This window comes from Mya arenaria, chromosome 4, assembly GCF_026914265.1.
Source record: "Mya arenaria isolate MELC-2E11 chromosome 4, ASM2691426v1".
NCBI classification, from domain to species: domain Eukaryota; kingdom Metazoa; phylum Mollusca; class Bivalvia; order Myida; family Myidae; genus Mya; species Mya arenaria.
The window spans coordinates 3,193,695-3,214,007 of record NC_069125.1 but is presented as its reverse complement, the minus strand read 5'-3'; the positions used below and the strand labels follow the sequence as shown (position 1 = coordinate 3,214,007).

The 20,313-nt window shown below is 37.0% G+C and overlaps 1 protein-coding gene across 2 annotated transcripts in view; it reads left to right on the top strand.

Annotated features, from left to right (window-relative positions):
• Positions 1-11,713, top strand: part of LOC128230366 (rab effector Noc2-like) — a 49,517-nt gene extending 37,804 nt beyond the window's left edge. For both annotated transcript variants that reach the window (XM_052942576.1, XM_052942577.1), the window contains exons 5-9: positions 573-659; positions 5,569-5,749; positions 6,779-6,871; positions 7,057-7,389; positions 9,985-11,713. In XM_052942576.1, the coding sequence (XP_052798536.1) occupies positions 573-659; positions 5,569-5,749; positions 6,779-6,871; positions 7,057-7,389; positions 9,985-10,076 (786 nt within the window). In that variant the 3' untranslated portion in view covers positions 10,077-11,713. The remainder of the gene's footprint in view (positions 1-572; positions 660-5,568; positions 5,750-6,778; positions 6,872-7,056; positions 7,390-9,984) is intronic.
• The last annotated feature ends 8,600 nt before the right edge of the window (positions 11,714-20,313 follow it).

Sequence of the window (20,313 nt, the reverse complement as noted above, 5' to 3'; positions counted from 1 at the left end):
AGTCATTTTGTATAATTGTCTGGACACCAGTGATATAACGACTGCTGACAAAAGATCAGATAGCAATATTTCATATTTACGTTCAAAATTGATGTTTTATGGCTAAAGGTTTTAGGTGATTTAAGAAAAAATAATTATAATTGAGATCTGTTTTGTTGTGAATTGTCTTATAGGATGAAATTGAAGGCATTGCTGCCAAAAACAGCTGATTCTAAGACGAACAATCTGTGAAAGTGCAGTGTTAACAAATATTAATTGATAAGTGTTTAAAAATATAGTTTGTCTACTGGCCCAGCCTCTTTTTAAATCTACTGATTCACACAATTAAAATCAACAACAGCTTATATAAATAAAGTTACAGCAGTTTTATAAAACACTGTCATCCCATTGGACAAAATATAATTTTGAACACTAAAAAAGTAGATTTATTTCGACTATTGAATGCCTATTGTTATTGTCACAACTAAAAATGCCATGAAAGAGGACAAACTAATGAACTCATCTTGTCAATGGCTTTGAATGGTCAGGCACTTCCATTGTCAAGCACTCATTATTGGTTTCTATATTTTCAGGCGGTCTGTACAAAGTGCGGGGTGGACACGCTGAATTGCAATCGACAGCCACTCTGGTTATGTAAAATCTGCAGTGAAAATCGAGAGGTAATGGATTTGTATTTAGTTTTACCTTAAATGGCTCTGATTAAGTATTACTTTTACTTTGGTAAATGGAAAATGATCTGCACCATTATTTTCAAATCTCTAATAGTTAAGAAGTTTGACTATCGATAATTGGTTCCAATCATGTTACCGATAATTATAGTTTTATTGTTTTACAATTACTCTTTTGTGCTTATTTTAAAGCTTTATACAGACATTAGTATTTTACCACAATTTCCAATGATGACAAATCAATTCTTACATAAAGCCAAATAAAAAGAAGAAAAAAAGCCCACCTACCCTGCCTGTTTTTGGAAAAAGGATGTAAACCCTAAATAAACCATTTTATTTGACCTTCTGTTGAAAAAGTACCATTATTCTGGCTAAAATATTAATTCCATAATGCCCTTGATTTACAAAGGAAAAAACATGTATATTGGCATCCATTGATTGCCTTTGTTGGTGTCTCTCAGTATGGCCATTAGTTCTGGAAAACATAATTGATCATCATTGGATTAGGTAAAATTCAAATTGCCTGGAAGTATGCTAATGCCCCAGACTTCCTCTTATTAATCCTGGCTTCCATTAGCAAGAGGAAGCTTTAAAGATGCACACTAACTCCCAAATAAGATGTACCACAATTAGGCCTTAAATACAATAACACTTGGCTCCGGTTCCTGACCCTACCTACAAAATAGGACCCAATTTTTACAGTCAGTTGTTATAAAAATAAATAATTCAAGCTTGTGATTTTAGCATGTGTTTGTATATGTAGTTTAAAACCTTTTAAGTTTTATACAGAAGATTACTTGAACACCATTTTCAAAAGATGACAACAATGTTCTTTTTATTAAAATAGCCCAGCTACTCTACCTCGGTTCTTGAAAAGGGTGTAACCTTTACCAAATCATTTTTTGGCCTTAATTTATTTAGTTCTTTAACTTACCAAAAGGATGAATAAATATCGAAAACAATGATTCTTAAGAAGGATACCATGTTTAATTTGAAAGAAATGTGTAAATCTTTTAGGACCCACCAGTCATTTAATATTTGTGCGTTTTCAGCTATGAAATACATGGTAACAATCTTGTTATCAGTAATTATTATTTTCCATATATGCATTATTTGTTAAGAAGTTAAAGGTTTATCACTCAAAAATTATGTTTGTTATACATTTATATGTATTGATTTTGAATACAAGTATCACTTTAAACTACATTCATTTTATGGAAATTTTCAAGTTTATTTAAATACCCATTAGAAACCATTGTCAGACAAGATAGTTGCAGCACTGTATTGATGTTTTATGTAAATTGTTACTGTATACCCTGTACTTTTTGCATGAACCTTTTTTTGTGTTTTGTTAGTTTTGACTCAGTTTTCAAGCTTTAAAAGGTGTAACTCCTTGACCGGGCCCTTTATTAAATCACCCGGAAGCAACAGTTAATTTGTTATTTTGCTAGGTGACAGATTGTGAAAAATCCGGAATTTTAAACCCTCGCAATATTTAAGCAGTTTACAGTATTGGAGGATTGTGGGATTTAGAATCATTTGGTTTGGTATTTCTCTGTTGGAAACCCTGTCAGATTAAAAGATTGTTATCCCAACATATTGTTTCATTTTAAATTGAAAAGCATCTCTGATGTTTATTTTGCTTAATATCAAATGGTTACAAGTACATCATTGTCATACCTAGCATTGAAATAACATGTTTAGGCTGACGCTTGATAGCAACTGAAAGAAATTGTTTGTGTCATCTATTTTGCAAGAAATTGTTTGCCTTGCAATAATAATTTCCTTTGAAATCCATGTAAAAGTTATGGGTTGAAACAAAATTTAAATATAATAATAATTTAAAGTAATATTCAAGGTATTAAAGGGACTACGTAGACACAGGATGATCTCAAAAAGGCAAATACAGTATTTCCTCAAAACAAACCTAGAATTAATTAAGAATTATTACACGAGCTAACTCTGAGGCCAATAAAACATCATTTTACAAGTTTAAAAGAATATTTTGTTACTGTCTCAGCTATGTTAACCAGTTTAAAAATAACAAATTATGGTTTCTCAGTTTATAGTGTGTATAGTTAGCCATGTGGGTCATGTGATTAGTACAGGATGCATTTACTGATGCTATTTTTAAATTTATTGGGATTTATGTGGTAGACAAACCCAGTAAATTTCGAATTGAAATAATACGCAAAATATGAGAAAAATACATGTCGTAAGCCATGTGATACGTCAGTTGGTAAGTTTCAATGTGTTTTTACACAATGATATCAATTTTATGTAAGTTTCTGACAATTATCTTTTTTTCATCTGTCTCATCTTGTGTCTAGTCGCTTTAATATATAAATGGTATATAAGAATACAATGTTGAATTGGAAAAATACTCATAGACTGCGAAAGATGTATGTTTTACAGTCATGTGCTACATCAGTCAGTAAGATTCAAGGCTTTGTACACAAGGATAGCAATTTATGGTTTTTTTTCTTGCAAATGGTATGTATCATCTGGTGTCTAGTCCCTTCAAATCACTGAAATCTATGATTCAACTATTTATTTAGGTATATGCCATTTGTTTGAATGAGAGAAACAGACAATTATTAGCATCTGGTTATGGCTTTCTTCTCACATTATGATTATTGATTCTGACATTGCCATACTTGATTCTTTCTCATTTTTCCCACACACCAATAAAACACATTTTTCAGCTGTTTTAGTAACACTCTTTTTCTCAATATCAGAATAAATGATGTCATTTATCTGTCATATTTTCTGTATAAGCTTCGGTCCATTCTGCTAATTTTCTCTTTATGGGCTGTAATAGGTATAAATATCTGTTTCGTCTGTTTGTATGGCATCTTGAGGTTTATAAGTGGTGATTTAGTTCTGTAGAGGGAAGAAATCATCCATGTTTTATTGTATTGATCACTGCTGTTTTCCATGCAAGACTTTTAATACTCATATAATATCTATTAAAAAACAGTAATTCTAGTGATTTTATTGCAAAATTTGAGAAAGGTACTAGAAAATTTCTGGATTGTTATTTTTCAATTAATTTTTCAAACATTTTACCAAAAAAAATCTCATCTCACAAAATTACGTAGTTTCTGTATAATATCAATGAAATACAGTAATTCTGGTAAGTTTATTTTTAAATTTACAGAATTATTGACAAATTCCATAAATTCCCATTTAATTTTCAAACGTTTTACCCCAAAATTTACATTTTGAACCATGTGATTGTCCTATACTTCTTGGATATTAAAAGTACTGCTTGATAAAACACAAAACGACCAAAATTATTTCTGTGCATTTTTTTTCTCCATGTTTTTTATTTTCCCTGGACTAAATCATTTGATTCATGCATGGTTATGCTTTTATTGTCCAAGATTTTGTAATTAATGGTTCTTATTATTGGACTTGTGTGCAACTCTTGTCAGCTCTCTAAGCATGACTTGAAGTTGAATTAAAAGAGGGAAATTAATCTCCACTGGTTTGTAAGGAGAATGCCTTGTATTAAATTTGGTGCCTGGATTCTGTGAGAGCAGTAATTGCATGATCTCACAGCATTGACATTTTTTTTGTGTTAGAGTTAGATGACATGAAGTAAATTCTTAATGATTAAGATAGGGCAAAGTGAGTGTAGCAAATAAGCTCTTCTAAATAATTAAGAAATTACTTCAGGTCAGCTAACTGACTTAGAATACAACCTCATTGGATGATGCATAGACAACAAAAAATCTGATGCTGGGATTGTGTATCAGATGAGTGTCAGTAGAGGGACCTTGAAACATTCGCAGAAGTTGAAATTCTTAAAGATTAAGCCAAATTCTTAATGATTGCCTGTCTGCAATTTCATTTGCTGAAAATGAACGTTGTATCCCCCCCCCCCCAGGTCTTCATCGAGGCTCCATCTGCTAAAGACAATATATTTATGCCTTTTATCGAAGAAGTCCCATGCTCTCTTATTAAGTTTAAAAATGTTTGACCTATCAATATGTTTGATTACCATGATTAGTGTTTGAAAATTGGACTCCATTTGCTATCGATAATCGAATCGAATCGAAACAAGCATTTCGATTTACTATCGGACAATAATCGAAAGTTCATAATATCTGTAAGGAATACATTCTTTATACATAGTATCATCATGATCATTTAGATGGTTTGACTTAGAATCAGTACGTGTGATGCTATTGTAATGCCTTTGGCAACAGTAAGTAAATTTCATTAATCTTTTCCTGTCTTTAATAACTAAACGAAAAAAACATAACAACACAACACATACTTAATAATTGCACATCAATTGCAAAATAACAAACAGTTATCTTAGTATTTTATCAATGTAAAAATATATTCAATATTTGTACCTCAGCTTAACATTCAATAACCCGTATTATTGAACATATCATGAGAATATCTAAATTTCATAAAACTTCCACAAAAAAGTAAACTAGTTAATTACAAACGAAACCAAAATAGGTTTCAAAAACAGAATGCATCTCGCCGGGATCCCCGGTATTTCCAGGTAAGACCGGATCCACTACACCATAGAGACATAGAAGAAGGTTTTATGCAATACATGCACAATTAAAAACAATTTATAATTTTGGGAGAGTTTGTAAGTTTTTAAGCACAAGTGTTTACATTCACCGCATTTGTGTAGGAGAGTGACCACCCTTCTTAAAATGAATTCAACGAGAATTTACCTGAAAGAAAAAATGACATTAACTCGACTTTAACCACAAAACAAAACATATGTAGTTACCTGAAGTAACATTAGTGACATCGATTTTGGACAACCACTATTGATTGTCGCCGACATAGCATTGTCAGTGACGATTAATCGATTATACTCCATAATCGTTTCATCACTAACCGTGATGGTACAATAATTTTGCAGGTATGGAAGCGATCGGGTGCATGGTTTTTTAAAGGCCTGCCAAAATATGTCATACCAGAGAAGAAATCTGAAAGCAGTAAGCTGGGGGTAAAGAGCAAGCCAGAATACCGGGGAACACCTAGGGCTCAAACTGGAGCTGTACAGACCTACAACAACTGGAGTAGGGGTCGGGGCAGTCAAGGTAGGCGGGGCTTATCATATTGTATTGTTATATTTTAAACTTGGGTTATGGGCAAGCCGGAATATTGGGGATTACCAAGGGCTCAAAGTTGGGCTGCACAGACCTACAACAACTGGAGTAGGGGTCGGGACAGTCAAGGTAGGCGGGGCTTATCATATTGTATTGTTATATTTTAAACTGGGGTTATGGGCAAGCCGGAATATTGGGGATTACCAAGGGCTCAAAGTTGGGCTGTACAGAACTACAACAACTGGAGTAGGGGTCGGTGCAGTCAAGGTAGGCGGGGCTTATCATATTGTATTGTTATGTTTTAAACTGGGCCTATGGGCAAGTCAAAATATCAGGGATCAGCTAGGGCCCATGGAGAAGGTGTACAAACCTTCAACAGCTGGAGAAGGGACAGGGGCAATGACAGTAGGCTGGGCTTATCAGACTGTTTTGTAATGTAGTTAGTAAACGCTCAAGACTTCATTGTAATATACAGTCGAGCCTTGTTGACTTGAACTCCCAGCAACCAATAAAAATACCTCAACCTCGCAAAATTCAAGCCAAGCGTGAATACTTTACCTTCAGTATACATAAATTGGTCCTCTACATCTAGTTAAAGTCAATGGGGAATTCAAGCTGGGGTTTGATTGAAGTATTTTTGGGTATGTATTGTCCTCAATTTTGTTAATATATTGCTCAAGTCTACAATATTGCCCACTCACAATCAGTATGATTGTCAATTTTATTGATTTGGGTTGGGCAGCTTAAGGGATTTAGCTAAAGGGTATAGAAGTGTGCTGCACCCTGTCCCTTTTCTGCAGCACCCTGTCCCTTTTCTGCAGCACCCTGTCCCTTTTCTGCAGCACCCTGTCCCTTTTCTGCAGCACCCTGTCCCTTTTTAAATCCTTGCTAAAACCCTAAAGCTACACATTGGGTAAAATTAAAATGAGATCAGAAAACATAACATTACGAAAGTAATAAACCTAACATAAATGACATATTTTGTAAATGATCTTGATTATATAACGTTCCTGTGGGCAGGTACAAGCTATGGGGAGAGCAGCGAACATGACTCCGAGAGCAGCTCGGACGATGACGTCAGTATTGGTCGACGGAAAGGACGCAAAGGCTCGGGTAATTATAAAATTGCGTTACAAAATCAAGGTATTGTTAGATACCCAGTACAAACACTAACTCTGGCTTTAATTATTGTTGAGTTATACCCCTTTTTCAATTGAAATAACAGACGAGCGTGGGTGTTTACTTAAAGGCTCTCTTGTCATTGATTAGTTTTGTGAGGAAGATTCTTTATGTTACAGGTGAGAGTGATGCTGGTAGTTTGGCCAGTAGCCAAAGTGGCCACATTTATTCTGGTGGTCAAACAAGAGAGAGCAAGACCAGTGTAAGTAGTGACCGATACACTACTGACCGCCATTCCTTTGACAGACAGCGTGGAAACGACCCCCACAGTGGAGATAAGCAATATAGTGCTGACCGGTACAGCAATGACCGTTATAATTCTGACCGACAACAAAGTGGAGATCGTTATGGCACTGAACGGTGTTCTAGTGACCGTTATGGACAATCACAGCACATTGCGTCAGAAAGCAGTCGGGAAGAATTTCACGACGAGCCTGAGGAAACTACAGGAGGTTAGTCCTTCTTTAATAATAGTAATGTTAACCTTTCTAAAAGTGGCTTGATTTTTTCCTAGAGATTTGTCATATATTTGGTAATTGGGCTTACAGTATGTGTTACATGTACAGTTGTTTGTATAGATTTTCTGGTTTGAATGCTGTTTAACTACCTATCTCTACAGTAATATTTAAGAAAGAAAATGCCTTGTTATGGTGATGGTATTTCTTAAAAGGTTAGCTTTATCAGATATTTAGCGCACAAGTCAGGGAAGGTAAAAGAAGAGGTCATATTTTGTAAATTGGAAAATGTCTCGCATAATTGTGTCATGTTTCTTTTCGATTCATTTTCAAGTATAAGAAAATATAAATTAGATTGATGAATAAAAAATCTCTGAAATCAAATGAGCACCGTATTTTTTCAACTATCGGACAGGGTTGCATGTAGATTATAAATTATAATAACACCAATATAGAAATATTGTACGCAGCCTATGACAGGTACCGGTATTTCATTTTCTTTAAACAGAAAATCAAGTAAAAACATTGAAGAAAACTATAATCTTTCATGGTTTATGCCATTTTACTGGAACCCTGCGACTTAATTAATATTTATATTATGTAATAGTTAGATGACATGTAGTGAATTCTTATTGATTAAGAATGGTCGGAGTGAGCGTAGCAAAAGAGTCCTTCTTAATCATTAATAATTTACTTCATGTCAACTAACTGACTTAGAATACAATCTCATTGGCTTATCCATTGTCAACACAAAATCTGACGCAGGTAGTGTGTATCGGATGTTTGGCAGTAGGTGGATCTTTATACATGCGCGAAAGTTTAAATTCTTAATGATTAATTCTACTACTTAATGGTTGACTATCTGTAATCTCAATGGCTGAAAATGTAGGTTGTATTCTAAAGTTAAAGTATATGCCTTTTTCTGGCACTAAACCTTTAAACCGTACTACCTTTTCTTTCAATATAACAAATTTTCAGAAAAAAACTAACAAGTCCTTTTGCGATCTACAATGACTTAACGGCAGTTCACTGCTTGTTTATACCCGTTTGAGAGTAATCCTACGGACATGTAGCCATCATGCTAGCCTCTATCCTGAAAATGTGACCATTTGTGTAAAACCTCTCAACCATTTTGATAAGTTTGAAAACCATGCTGTCATTTAGACTTTTATCACAATTCAAATAATAGTGTGAAATATAGATACTAATCTAATTGTTAATCTTAAATCATGTGCTTTATTTTTAAAGTGTAAATAAAATTACCAGGGTAGTGAAAGTTTTCGTTTCATTTTGATTCGGTTTAAAACTGATGTAAGTGTAATTTACTGCCATTTAACTCAAAATAAAAAATGTGTTAGTGTATAACTGCCATTTAACTCAATATAAAAAATTGAAAGTGTAAGGACTGCCATTTTAACTCAATGTAAAACAAGTGTTAGTGTAAAAACTTCCATTTTAACTCAATGTTAAACACATGCTAGTGTAAAAACTGCCATTTTAACTCAATGTTAAACACATGCTAGTGTAAAAACTGCCATTTTAACTCAATGTTAAACACATGTTAGTGTAAAAACTGCCATTTTAACTCAATGTTAAACACATGCTATATAAAACTGCCATTTTAACTCAATGTTAAACTCATGCTATATAAAACTGCCATTTTTACTCAATGTTAAACACATGCTATATAAAACTGCCATTTTAACTCAATGTTAAACACATGCTACATAAAACTGCCATTTTAACTCAATGTTAAACACATGCTATATAAAACTGCCATTTTAACTCAATGTTAAACACATGCTATATAAAACTGCCATTTTAACTCAATGTTAAATACATGCTAGTGTAAAACTGCCATTTTAACTCAATAAAGAACATATATTATGTGTTAGTGTAAAACTGTTATTCAACTCTATGTCAAACATGTGCTAGTGTAAAATCTACTCTTTATCTCAATGTAAAACATTTGCTAGTGTAAAAACTTGCTTCCATTTTAACTCAATCTTAAACATCTTAGACCAGGTGTCAAAACTGTCTTCCATTTTGACCTTTGTGTAACACATAATAATGTAAAGACTTGCTGCCTATTGTGAAAGGGGTAACGCTTACGCTAGTGAAAATTTGCCACCATTTTAACTTAAGTCTTACACAAATCCTATTGAAACATGCTGCTGTTTTGACTTTAGTGCTTGTGTAAAAAATTTGCTGCCAATTTATCCTTCCTCACCTTTTACCTTCCCTTCTTGACCCTGTGTGTGCCTGAACTTCCATTATTAAAAATAGATAGCTCGGGACAAGAAAATATAACAAAGGGCAATAACTCTGTAAAAAGCTCTTTATTATTATACATCACCTTTGTTTTGTCTATATTACAAATTATATGAAATGTAATAATTTTCAATGATATTTAAATGTAAGTATGATTCATTATGACTTATTTTGGGGTCAGTTTATTAGTAAGGGTTATATCAGGCATTTACTTTGGGGATAATATCGGCACACTCGGGGGCTTGATCAGCAGTAGAGTATGACATATAGCCATCTATGCACCATACTTACCCTTGCTTTTTTGTTCTGTTTGTTTCCCAGGTTACGGTTCAGTTACTAACCCTCCTCGACATAATTCTTCATCGTCCGGAAACTATCACCGGGATTCTCAGTCTCGCTACCGACAGCATTAAATCCTGCTATTTGCAGACTAAATGCTGTTTGCAGACAAAATGCTGCTACAATGTCTATTTGCAGTACTAGATGCTGCTTCAATGTCTATATGAAGTACTCATTCCGGCTATTTGCAGTACTTATCAATCCTGCATGCTTTATGCAATATGAAATGCCGCAATTTGTAGTATTAAATCTAGCTACTTGCTGAATAAAATGCCGATAAATGCATTACATAATCCTGCCACATGCAGTACTGAATATTACTAAATCTTTGTTAGGACAAAGTAGTAATTAGAATCTCCCATGTGGAATTATGGCTCTATAATTATACAGAACGGCAAATATGTTGCCACTGAGTACTGTAAATTTATGGTTTCTTTTGGCATGGTATTCAAACTGTTCTTTTTTTGTTTAGAGACTTTTTGGAATTTTGTTAACATTTTTTTTAATAAAGAGAATACTTCACTGAAACTTAAAACTGTAAAAATAGTAGAAAATAAGAAACTTTTAGTATGAAATTGTGCAAGTGTACAAAAAACCCAGGAATCATCCGGGTTGCCATGACAAAAAAATATTTTTTGCATATTTTTGCAAAATGAAGTGCAATGTTTTAACAGTATTGTATTTTTTGCCAGAATTTTCTTATTTAGTGTAGTTACCTATGAGGTAAATAACAAAGATTTATGGCCTAATTGATAATAGAAATTGTGATAGTCATATAGAGGAAGATTTAGAGAGGGTATCTTTGTCTTAGAATTTCTCACAAGTGTAAATTGAGTTAAACAAAAAAATCACCAATCAGATACAAGCAGAAATTCATTTCATCATTCATGCCTAAAAAAAGTAGCTTATGCTTTTCGACAAAGTAGAGCATTTTTCTGTCACCTTTTGAAATTATTTTTAGAACTAAGGCTCAAATTTGAACTAAAAGTTGTTTTTTTATTGAAAAAAGCATTTTGTTCTAATGTCACACAAAATGAAAATTATTGATCTTCTCAATGTCTGAATGTATAAAATGTGAATGAATCCATTTTAATTGCAAATAAAAATATTTTGACTTATTTGGCTAGAAGTCATATGGTTGAGCAATGGTGTATCTGCTTTATGTCGGCTATTTCTGTTCTAGGCTGGTATTCAATATTGGTCTTAATTGGATCTAAGAACGATGTAGCTAATCGAATTACTTGTTATAATTATCTGACCAATAGAGTAAATGAAGTCAGTGATGTATGACCATAAGATCGACTTAAGTCGCATATTGAATACCACCCCAGATGCTGAAGGGTGAAAATATTGTTTTGAATAATAAATAGTGTTATACACTGACACTGTGAAATATTTTGAATTTTAAGCTTGTGTATTGTAAAAAATTTATGAAATTTAACTATGAGATCCGGTTTGGAAAAAAATCAGACAATCGTGAAAAATTGTTCAGTAAAATCAAATCGCCATCTGATCCTTAGTGCGAAATTTTGTTGGCTTTTTAAGTATAAAGTAAAATATTGTGAGCCACGCCAGTTTATGTTTTAAAATTAATTCAGTATTCCACCATGTCAAACTCACTTTACATGTTCATTACCATAATATGCTAGAGTTTCATTTAGATGGATTGACATATATGTATCTAATTACTTAGTGAAATTAGAAAATAAGAACTTGGCTGACATTTTATTTTGTATTGTAAAGTGTTTTTGTACAGTTTTATAGAAAATCGTATATATAGTTACTTTGATGATATATTTTGAGGTAAAATCTATATATTGTGAGAAAAAAATGTTTTTTTTTAAATTTGTAAAATTGTTAAATTTAGTATCTTTTAGATAAAATTGAGTTTAATTTCTAAATGGTGTGTTGTGATTTAACGGTTATAGAAGTTGATTTTTAATGTTTGTTTTTAAAGTTCATTTATTTGCGGAAGATTAAGTTTATTTAAGAGGATGATTTTCCAAACATTGGACAAGATTTATAAAACAGAATGCTTTATTTAAGTTTCATATTTATCTGATTTTCATCATAATTGACATGACACCGCATCACTATGATTGAAATATTTCTTGCTGTTAAAACAATCGAGAGATTTACTAGTCAGATGGTATAAAAGCAGTGTCAGAATTTAGCTATGTTATGCACAAGCATATTTTTGTGACTGGTTTTAGTTCTTATTCGTAAAATGACAAAACACTCCCACAAAATCAATGTTATAATTATGATGATATTAAATGTCATTACCATAAATAGGCCTCAGCTTCATTTTAATGCATTCATCAACAGGGTTCTCAATAAGTTTCGGTTGAACCGTCTCAAATAGTAAAGTAAACGACCAGCTTCTACTTATTCTACTGATTATCAATTTAGTTTTCCAAATTTGAAGCGGCCCTATTGCCACTTTTTGGCCTACAGCCGGTTGTTATTGAGAACACTGCATCAATCACAAGAAAGGTTCTTAAGTTGGCCTTTTGCCTGTTCCCGGACCTTGTGTGTAGACTACCATCATTGTACTGGACATTCATTCATTTTGACATCGTTTTATTACATTCTGAACTCTTCATCAAAAACAACCTCGGATGTATGCTGGTTCATCAGTAGAAGTAGCTCGTAAAATTGCAAGTAAAAGTATTCATTAACAATACTGTTTTAACCCGTATTTTGTATATCTAAGTTTAAAATGATTGCCAGTGAAGTGTATTATTGCATAAATCATACAGATTTTCAAGATTCAAGTCATTAAGTTTAACTGCTAAATTGAAATAACTATGCGATCTGCTTGAAGTTTAGTTAAATGTAAAGATAACTGACATGTAAGCCATCCATATAGATCTGAGGTTGTTTTCGATGGAAAATTGCCGAGGAGTTTCGAATGTATTTGTTATACTCCAGAGTTCATCAAGCATTTTTAAGAGCAAAGCAGAAAATGATTAATAATCCAACAATTTTGTCTGCAATTATGCTATCATTTACTAAATCACAGATTGATCAATTACATGTGTGTGTTATAAGCGGTCCTTAATTTCATCTCCGAAATCTACAGTATTGAAACCCACTTCACACATAATCTGGTTACTTATGCATCCAGTCCAATCAATGACAAGGTGGAACAAATACACAATGTCCATTACCAGTGCACTCAGATCAGTTGGCAGTGTGTATGTGTGCAACTACGGTAATACAATGTTTACGATATCAAATAACACAGTTTTAACTATTCAAGTGTTCTACTACCAATCTGAGCATATACCAGAACATTGATAGTGCTCAGACCTGGTACTACTATGATTATTCAATTTAGCATTCGGAACTCTTCGGTATGTTAAAATTTGCTGACAGACATCCAATCAAAATAGAGCTTAGGGATTCATTACGTCAGTGAACCCCTGTATTCGCCCTGTTGATGCAATTTGATGGTGTGACTACTACGAACTATGGCACAAGTGCCCTAGTCCAAAAACTATATTCACTTGCAGACTTTTTTTGAACTCTGATTAGTATTCTATTCAGGGTCATGTCAATTACGTCGGGAATTATAGTCATCAATGAAAAATGTAATGTCTGTTATATATATTTATTTTGAATTCTAAAGTTCTCATGTTGTCATATGTTTGTCATTTTGAATATTCTTTTCTTTGAAATTTTAGTTTGTGATAATGATATAAATGTTGTTGTTCCAAAAATGGCTAGTCAATATTAAAATATAAAACATTTGTTGACTTTATCATTTTTTTTCTTTATATAATTCAATGAGAACGGAGGATTTTAGAGATGTCTTCAAAAACTGTTAAGGAGAAAATGGTGTATGGAATAAATTCCTTGAAAGATTTAGAGCTGATTATTTTCTAAGAATGCTTTAAAATCACATTATTATGTCTGATCAGGCACTGTGGTGAAATTTCTTGGCGACTTAAAGGAGATTGGTTTTAAAAATAACATTAAAGATAATGAGTATTCTGTCAGTGAATAATGCTTTTCTGAGTTTAAATTTGATATTAGGTTCTTCACATTGTAACAGCAGTAAATTTTCTCAATATTTTAAGTTAATATCTTTCGATTGAAATTTGCGTTAAAAAAAACCCTTGAGAAATCATGAATATTATAAATTTATTATATGCCTTACGAAGCATAAACAGTTTTAAACCAGGTTTTCACATAGTGAAACCTGGTTATTAGAATGACGAACGTCGTTGTTCGGGCGGCTGGGCGGCGTCAAACTCACCTATGAAACTGAATAATTTCAGTAAGGGTTGACATAACTTGACCAAACTTAGTCTATAGGAAGAGTTTAGGGATACCTTTCGTTTAGGGTCCCTAGAGTCAACGTCAAGGTCATTGTTACTAAAAATAGAAAAACAGTTGAAACTGAATAACTTTAGTTAGGGTAGACATATCTTGACCCAACTTGGTATTAAGGAAGAGTTTATGGATACCTTTCATGGATTGCCTTTCGGGTCCCTAGAGTCAAGGTCAAGGTCACTGTTACTTAAAATAAAAATTTCGCCTATAAAGTTATTGTATACGCTAAAATGCAGCATAAAATGCCGTAAAATGGGGTTGGCAATCTCGTAGATATCTCAGCATCCCTACACCTGACCAGGCTGGGACCAATTTCCCCGTGTAGGGGACGCTAAACCCTTCAAGATGCACCCCTCGGGGTGTGCGGGATGATAGTTTTTGACTGGTTTCAAGAGCGTCAAAGTATGCGCAAATTCGCGACATTTCGTAAACAAAACGCGCTCCCATATAGCTACTAAGGGGGAGCTAATCTCGAAGATATCTTCGGAACCAATAATGATAGGAGCTTGGTTCTTGTATTGAAATTTACGTCTCCCCATACCCTACGTGACGCGCACGGCGGCGCATCGCTGTCGTCATTACGTCACAGTTCCTATTCGCCTATAAAGTTATTGTATACGCTAAAATGCAGCATAAAATGCCGTAAAATGGGGTTGGCAATCTCGTAGATATCTCAGCATCCCTACACCTGACCAGGCTGGGACCAATTTCCCCGTGTAGGGGACGCTAAACCCTTCAAGATGCACCCCTCGGGGTGTGCGGGATGATAGTTTTTGACTGGTTTCAAGAGCGTCAAAGTATGCGCAAATTCGCGACATTTCGTAAACAAAACGCGCTCCCATATAGCTACTAAGGGGGAGCTAATCTCGAAGATATCTTCGGAACCAATAATGATAGGAGCTTGGTTCTTGTATTGAAATTTACGTCTCCCCATACCCTACGTGACGCGCACGGCGGCGCATCGCTGTCGTCATTACGTCACAGTTCCTATTCGCCTATAAAGTTATTGTATACGCTAAAATGCAGCATAAAATGCCGTAAAATGGGGTTGGCAATCTCGTAGATATCTCAGCATCCCTACACCTGACCAGGCTGGGACCAATTTCCCCGTGTAGGGGACGCTAAACCCTTCAAGATGCACCCCTCGGGGTGTGCGGGATGATAGTTTTTGACTGGTTTCAAGAGCGTCAAAGTATGCGCAAATTCGCGACATTTCGTAAACAAAACGCGCTCCCATATAGCTACTAAGGGGGAGCTAATCTCGAAGGTATCTTCGGAACCAATAATGATAGGAGCTTGGTTCTGGTATTGAAATTTACGTCTCCCCATACCCTACGTGACGCGCACGGCGGCGCATCGCTGTCGTCATTACGTCACAGTTCCTATTCGCCTATAAAGTTATTGTATACGCTAAAATGCAGCATAAAATGCCGTAAAATGGGGTTGGCAATCTCGTAGATATCTCAGCATCCCTACACCTGACCAGGCTGGGACCAATTTCCCCGTGTAGGGGACGCTAAACCCTTCAAGATGCACCCCTTGGGGTGTGCGGGATGATAGTTTTTGACTGGTTTCAAGAGCGTCAAAGTATGCGCAAATTCGCGACATTTCGTAAACAAAACGCGCTCCCATATAGCTACTAAGGGGGAGCTAATCTCGAAGGTATCTTCGGAACCAATAATGATAGGAGCTTGGTTCTTGTATTGAAATTTACGTCTCCCCATACCCTACGTGACGCGCACGGCGGCGCATCGCTGTCGTCATTACGTCACAGTTCCTATTCGCCTATAAAGTTATTGTATACGCTAAAATGCAGCATAAAATGCCGTAAAATGGGGTTGGCAATCTCGTAGATATCTCAGCATCCCTACACCTGACCAGGCTGGGACCAATTTCCCCGTGTAGGGGACGCTAAACCCTTCAAGATGCACCCCTTGGGGTGTGCGGGATGATAGTTTTTGACTGGTTTCAAGAGCGTCAAAGTATGCGCAAATTCGCGACATTTCGTAAACAAAACGCGCTCCCATATAGCTACTAAGGGGGAGCTAATCTCGAAGATATCTTCGGAACCAATAATGATAGGAGCTTGGTTCTTGTATTGAAATTTACGTCTCCCCATACCCTACGTGACGCGCACGGCGGCGCATCGCTGTCGTCATTACGTCACAGTTCCTATTCGCCTATAAAGTTATTGTATACGCTAAAATGCAGCATAAAATGCCGTAAAATGGGGTTGGCAATCTCGTAGATATCTCAGCATCCCTACACCTGACCAGGCTGGGACTAATTTTCCCGTGTAGGGGACGCTAAACCCTTCAAGATGCACCCCTCGGGGTGTGCGGGATGATAGTTTTTGACTGGTTTCAAGAGCGTCAAAGTATGCGCAAATTCGCGACATTTCGTAAACAAAACGCGCTCCCATATAGCTACTAAGGGGGAGCTAATCTCGAAGATATCTTCGGAACCAATAATGATAGGAGCTTGGTTCTTGTATTGAAATTTACGTCTCCCCATACCCTACGTGACGCGCACGGCGGCGCATCGCTGTCGTCATTACGTCACAGTTCCTATTCGCCTATAAAGTTATTGTATACGCTAAAATGCAGCATAAAATGCCGTAAAATGGGGTTGGCAATCTCGTAGATATCTCAGCATCCCTACACCTGACCAGGCTGGGACCAATTTCCCCGTGTAGGGGACGCTAAACCCTTCAAGATGCACCCCTCGGGGTGTGCGGGATGATAGTTTTTGACTGGTTTCAAGAGCGTCAAAGTATGCGCAAATTCGCGACATTTCGTAAACAAAACGCGCTCCCATATAGCTACTAAGGGGGAGCTAATCTCGAAGATATCTTCGGAACCAATAATGATAGGAGCTTGGTTCTTGTATTGAAATTTACGTCTCCCCATACCCTACGTGACGCGCACGGCGGCGCATCGCTGTCGTCATTACGTCACAGTTCCTATTCGCCTATAAAGTTATTGTATACGCTAAAATGCAGCATAAAATGCCGTAAAATGGGGTTGGCAATCTCGTAGATATCTCAGCATCCCTACACCTGACCAGGCTGGGACCAATTTCCCCGTGTAGGGGACGCTAAACCCTTCAAGATGCACCCCTCGGGGTGTGCGGGATGATAGTTTTTGACTGGTTTCAAGAGCGTCAAAGTATGCGCAAATTCGCGACATTTCGTAAACAAAACGCGCTCCCATATAGCTACTAAGGGGGAGCTAATCTCGAAGATATCTTCGGAACCAATAATGATAGGAGCTTGGTTCTTGTATTGAAATTTACGTCTCCCCATACCCTACGTGACGCGCACGGCGGCGCATCGCTGTCGTCATTACGTCACAGTTCCTATTCGCCTATAAAGTTATTGTATACGCTAAAATGCAGCATAAAATGCCGTAAAATGGGGTTGGCAATCTCGTAGATATCTCAGCATCCCTACACCTGACCAGGCTGGGACCAATTTCCCCGTGTAGGGGACGCTAAACCCTTCAAGATGCACCCCTCGGGGTGTGCGGGATGATAGTTTTTGACTGGTTTCAAGAGCGTCAAAGTATGCGCAAATTCGCGACATTTCGTAAACAAAACGCGCTCCCATATAGCTACTAAGGGGGAGCTAATCTCGAAGATATCTTCGGAACCAATAATGATAGGAGCTTGGTTCTTGTATTGAAATTTACGTCTCCCCATACCCTACGTGACGCGCACGGCGGCGCATCGCTGTCGTCATTACGTCACAGTTCCTATTCGCCTATAAAGTTATTGTATACGCTAAAATGCAGCATAAAATGCCGTAAAATGGGGTTGGCAATCTCGTAGATATCTCAGCATCCCTACACCTGACCAGGCTGGGACCAATTTCCCCGTGTAGGGGACGCTAAACCCTTCAAGATGCACCCCTCGGGGTGTGCGGGATGATAGTTTTTGACTGGTTTCAAGAGCGTCAAAGTATGCGCAAATTCGCGACATTTCGTAAACAAAACGCGCTCCCATATAGCTACTAAGGGGGAGCTAATCTCGAAGATATCTTCGGAACCAATAATGATAGGAGCTTGGTTCTTGTATTGAAATTTACGTCTCCCCATACCCTACGTGACGCGCACGGCGGCGCATCGCTGTCGTCATTACGTCACAGTTCCTATTCGCCTATAAAGTTATTGTATACGCTAAAATGCAGCATAAAATGCCGTAAAATGGGGTTGGCAATCTCGTAGATATCTCAGCATCCCTACACCTGACCAGGCTGGGACCAATTTCCCCGTGTAGGGGACGCTAAACCCTTCAAGATGCACCCCTCGGGGTGTGCGGGATGATAGTTTTTGACTGGTTTCAAGAGCGTCAAAGTATGCGCAAATTCGCGACATTTCGTAAACAAAACGCGCTCCCATATAGCTACTAAGGGGGAGCTAATCTCGAAGATATCTTCGGAACCAATAATGATAGGAGCTTGGTTCTTGTATTGAAATTTACGTCTCCCCATACCCTACGTGACGCGCACGGCGGCGCATCGCTGTCGTCATTACGTCACAGTTCCTATTCGCCTATAAAGTTATTGTATACGCTAAAATGCAGCATAAAATGCCGTAAAATGGGGTTGGCAATCTCGTAGATATCTCAGCATCCCTACACCTGACCAGGCTGGGACTAATTTTCCCGTGTAGGGGACGCTAAACCCTTCAAGATGCACCCCTCGGGGTGTGCGGGATGATAGTTTTTGACTGGTTTCAAGAGCGTCAAAGTATGCGCAAATTCGCGACATTTCGTAAACAAAACGCGCTCCCATATAGCTACTAAGGGGGAGCTAATCTCGAAGATATCTTCGGAACCAATAATGATAGGAGCTTGGTTCTTGTATTGAAATTTACGTCTCCCCATACCCTACGTGACGCGCACGGCGGCGCATCGCTGTCGTCATTACGTCACAGTTCCTATTCGCCTATAAAGTTATTGTATACGCTAAAATGCAGCATAAAATGCCGTAAAATGGGGTTGGCAATCTCGTAGATATCTCAGCATCCCTACACCTGACCAGGCTGGGACCAATTTCCCCGTGTAGGGGACGCTAAACCCTTCAAGATGCACCCCTTGGGGTGTGCGGGATGATAGTTTTTGACTGGTTTCAAGAGCGTCAAAGTATGCGCAAATTCGCGACATTTCGTAAACAAAACGCGCTCCCATATAGCTACTAAGGGGGAGCTAATCTCGAAGATATCTTCGGAACCAATAATGATAGGAGCTTGGTTCTTGTATTGAAATTTACGTCTCCCCATACCCTACGTGACGCGCACGGCGGCGCATCGCTGTCGTCATTACGTCACAGTTCCTATTCGCCTATAAAGTTATTGTATACGCTAAAATGCAGCATAAAATGCCGTAAAATGGGGTTGGCAATCTCGTAGATATCTCAGCATCCCTACACCTGACCAGGCTGGGACTAATTTTCCCGTGTAGGGGACGCTAAACCCTTCAAGATGCACCCCTCGGGGTGTGCGGGATGATAGTTTTTGACTGGTTTCAAGAGCGTCAAAGTATGCGCAAATTCGCGACATTTCGTAAACAAAACGCGCTCCCATATAGCTACTAAGGGGGAGCTAATCTCGAAGATATCTTCGGAACCAATAATGATAGGAGCTTGGTTCTTGTATTGAAATTTACGTCTCCCCATACCCTACGTGACGCGCACGTCGGCGCATCGCTGTCGTCATTACGTCACAGTTTCTATTCGCCTATAAAGTTATTGTATACGCTAAAATGCAGCATAAAATGCCGTAAAATGGGGTTGGCAATCTCGTAGATATCTCAGCATCCCTACACCTGACCAGGCTGGGACCAATTTTCCCGTGTAGGGGACGCTAAACCCTTCAAGATGCACCCCTCGGGGTGTGCGGGATGATAGTTTTTGACTGGTTTCAAGAGCGTCAAAGTATGCGCAAATTCGCGACATTTCGTAAACAAAACGCG